Below are 2,878 nucleotides of genomic sequence, written 5' to 3'. Positions count from 1 at the left end.
CCTACAATGACGGCGGAAAGAAAATTGTGGATAAAATTGCAACAGTGTGCAAGCATTGTGCAACACGTTTTGTTTATGCTAACAGCAACATGACCAACATGTCAGGCTAACAATCAACATATACCGAACCGAAAACCATGACCACGAAACCGTGAACCGAACCGTGGATTTTGTGAACCGTTCCACCCCTAGAATGTATAAATGTTTTGCAGTTAAGATAAAAAGAGTGTTTTTTTTTATCAATCTGCTCTATCTAGAACTCCTTAAGTGGAAAATTCTTAGATTCGACTGGTTTAATTTTGTAAAAAATCAAATTTTAGGAACCTTTTGCTATCTGATTATTAATCGAAAAATAATCAACAGATTGATCAATTTGCAAAATAATCATTAGTTGCAGCCCTAATAAGAATCATTTAAGGCCTGTCTCCTTAAAGCCTGGTTCTGGTTCTGCTGGAGGTTTTCCTCTCCACTGTCACTGCATACATGCTCAGCGTGAGGGATTGCTGCAGAGTCAACAACAAAATGCAAGGAATTATCTAGTGTCTCCATCCTCATCCAGCAGGAGAGAAGGCTGCACCTTAAATCTGACCGGGGGATCTGATTGAACTAGATCTATAAGGTGTGAATTGACGCTACAGAAATAAACTGAGTTATTTGAAGTATGCAGACTGATTGACTCATGGGTTAACCTGATCCCCATTTATTCATGGATGAACGCACCCACAGTCCTGCTGATTTTCTGCTCTGTGTCTCGTCTTCGTTTTGAAGGTTCATTAGAAACCTGACTTTCTGACACCGATGACCATAAATCTTTGTCTCGCCTGGTGGCTGTTTGTGTTTGCAGGGAAACGATGCTCCAAGCTTTGAGGTTTGTCATCCAGGGGGCCGGAGCCAAAGTGGACCCGACCATTCGAAAGAACATCACCAGCACATTACTGGGCATGCTCGGACACGACGAGGTATGTGAGCACGGGGCGGACGCCTCGCAGCGTCAATCAGAGCCGGAGACGTTCAAGCTGCGGCCGCAGCTTCTGGTCGCTGTGAGAAAAAGACTAATAAGGAGAGCAAACGCATGAAGGCAGTTTGGAGGAGCTGCTGCAGAGGAACGCTGCATTTTCTCTCTGAACGCTGCAGAAAAACGGAAGCCAGACAAAGGATGTGGTTTTCTGAATAGGTGGTTTTGAGTCTTCATGTCTCTCTGTAACACAGAGCCTTTCTCTGTCTGTCTGCAGGATGCAACACGTATGGCCTCGGCAGGCTGCATCGGCGAGCTGTGTGCCTTCCTGTCAGAGGAGGAGCTGAAGACTGTCTTACTTCAGCACGTCTTAGGTTTGTTAGTTTAAATAAGTCTATAAACAATAAAATCTAACTTTACTGCACTTTTGGAGACATTAATAAATAATACACATCAATGCAGAGATGAGGAGAATGCTTTGAAGCGTAGAAGCGTTCGTAATCTGGATGTTTTTACTCCGTTCTGATGCTTAAATAGATCTGAATTAAAATAATCATTCATCAAAAGCAATCTGATGTAGTGAAGGTGATTTAAGGTCACTTTTGCTGCTTCTCTTCTGTGATTGGCCTCTATTTGGCTCCGCCCACCTTCCCTTAAGTCAGCCCACAGCATAATGCCGCCATCACCATTCATTGCCGTCCTGTCAGCTCGTGTTTTTTGCAGAGGAAACGGCAGCATAAGCACAGAAAATAATCTATTTTAGTTAATGGTGGTTTCCATGGTGACTGAGGTTTCTCTGCCTCCCTTCAGCCGACGTGTCTGGCGTGGACTGGATGGTGCGTCATGGTCGCAGCCTGGCCCTGGCCATAGCTGTGAAGGCTGCTCCCGACAGGCTGTGTGGAAAGGATTACGGTGAGACGGTGACAGAAACCATTTTGACCAACGCCACAGCTGACCGGGTGAGAACGCAGCAGCCGCACGCCTTCCCGATAAACGGGATATTTTATGGAATTCTCCCGGTGACCTCTGTGGGGTTTCCTCGTCCTCCTTCCAGATTCCCATCGCTACCAGCGGCATCCGAGCTTTGGGATATCTGATGAGGCATCATCTGCGGACGGAAGGAGGCAGCAGCGGCGTCTCCCAGCGCGCCGTCCCCCACTTTGTTAAGGTGAGACCAGACAAGCCGACACATTTGGCTGGTAACCTCAGTCACTTCCCTTTTTTTATTCCTGCAGGTGAGGAAAAGTGGGAAGTGGGTGAACAGAAATGATCCCGCTTCCGTTTGTCTGACCGTAAATGACCAATGATCTTTGGAGGAAAGTTGCAATCATTTTGAGATGTTTGTAGCAGCGCCAATAATCAGGAATCCTGATGAGAATTAGAAAGTCCAAAGTTACGCTGTTTTAAAAAAAAACTTTTCTGCTGAACTAAAGTCAGACGAAAGTTTGAACAGATCTGAGAAGAGTAACAGTTTATTTATTGCTGGGGGTGTAACTGGATCCGTCTCACCAGTTTGGTGCAAACTAAGCGGAAAGTTACCGGAGATTCTCCTGTGTTTCCTCTCTTTTTTTTTCTTTGGTATAACCAACCAATGCTCACACAGATTTCCCTTTTTCTGTTGTTGTAGTTCTGCACATGAGATAAGGTTCAAGTTCAAACATTTCTAGTAAAATAAACACAAACGGTCGTCTGGTTGAACCACTCTGGAGGTTATGGTCCTAAAAATAAAGTTTCTACCTGGATTTAATGAAGCAAATATGCATGAGCTTCTAATTGGAGAATGGCTGCATCCTGTAGAGGAGAAGTCCTATGCTGCGTCCAAACTAGGGCTGAAACAATTAATCAGATTAATTCATTATTGAAATAATCATCAACTAATTTAGTAATCAATTGATCGTTAACGGGAATATAGAGACTGTAAAA

At 44.3% G+C, this 2,878-nt stretch overlaps 1 protein-coding gene across 1 annotated transcript in view; it reads left to right on the top strand.

The window, feature by feature from the left end:
• gcn1 (GCN1, eIF2 alpha kinase activator homolog) overlaps positions 1-2,878 on the top strand; it is a 59,018-nt gene that overhangs the window by 51,368 nt on the left and 4,772 nt on the right. Inside the window, exons 46-49 of the mRNA XM_015398330.1 lie at positions 845-959; positions 1,233-1,329; positions 1,766-1,914; positions 2,010-2,123. Of these exons, the coding sequence (XP_015253816.1) occupies positions 845-959; positions 1,233-1,329; positions 1,766-1,914; positions 2,010-2,123 (475 nt within the window). The remainder of the gene's footprint in view (positions 1-844; positions 960-1,232; positions 1,330-1,765; positions 1,915-2,009; positions 2,124-2,878) is intronic.

This window comes from Cyprinodon variegatus, unplaced genomic scaffold (assembly GCF_000732505.1).
Source record: "Cyprinodon variegatus isolate N-32 unplaced genomic scaffold, C_variegatus-1.0 Scaffold927, whole genome shotgun sequence".
Lineage (NCBI taxonomy): Eukaryota > Metazoa > Chordata > Actinopteri > Cyprinodontiformes > Cyprinodontidae > Cyprinodon > Cyprinodon variegatus.
Note: the sequence above shows the minus strand (reverse complement) of the source record. Positions and strands in the feature narration are given on the sequence as shown.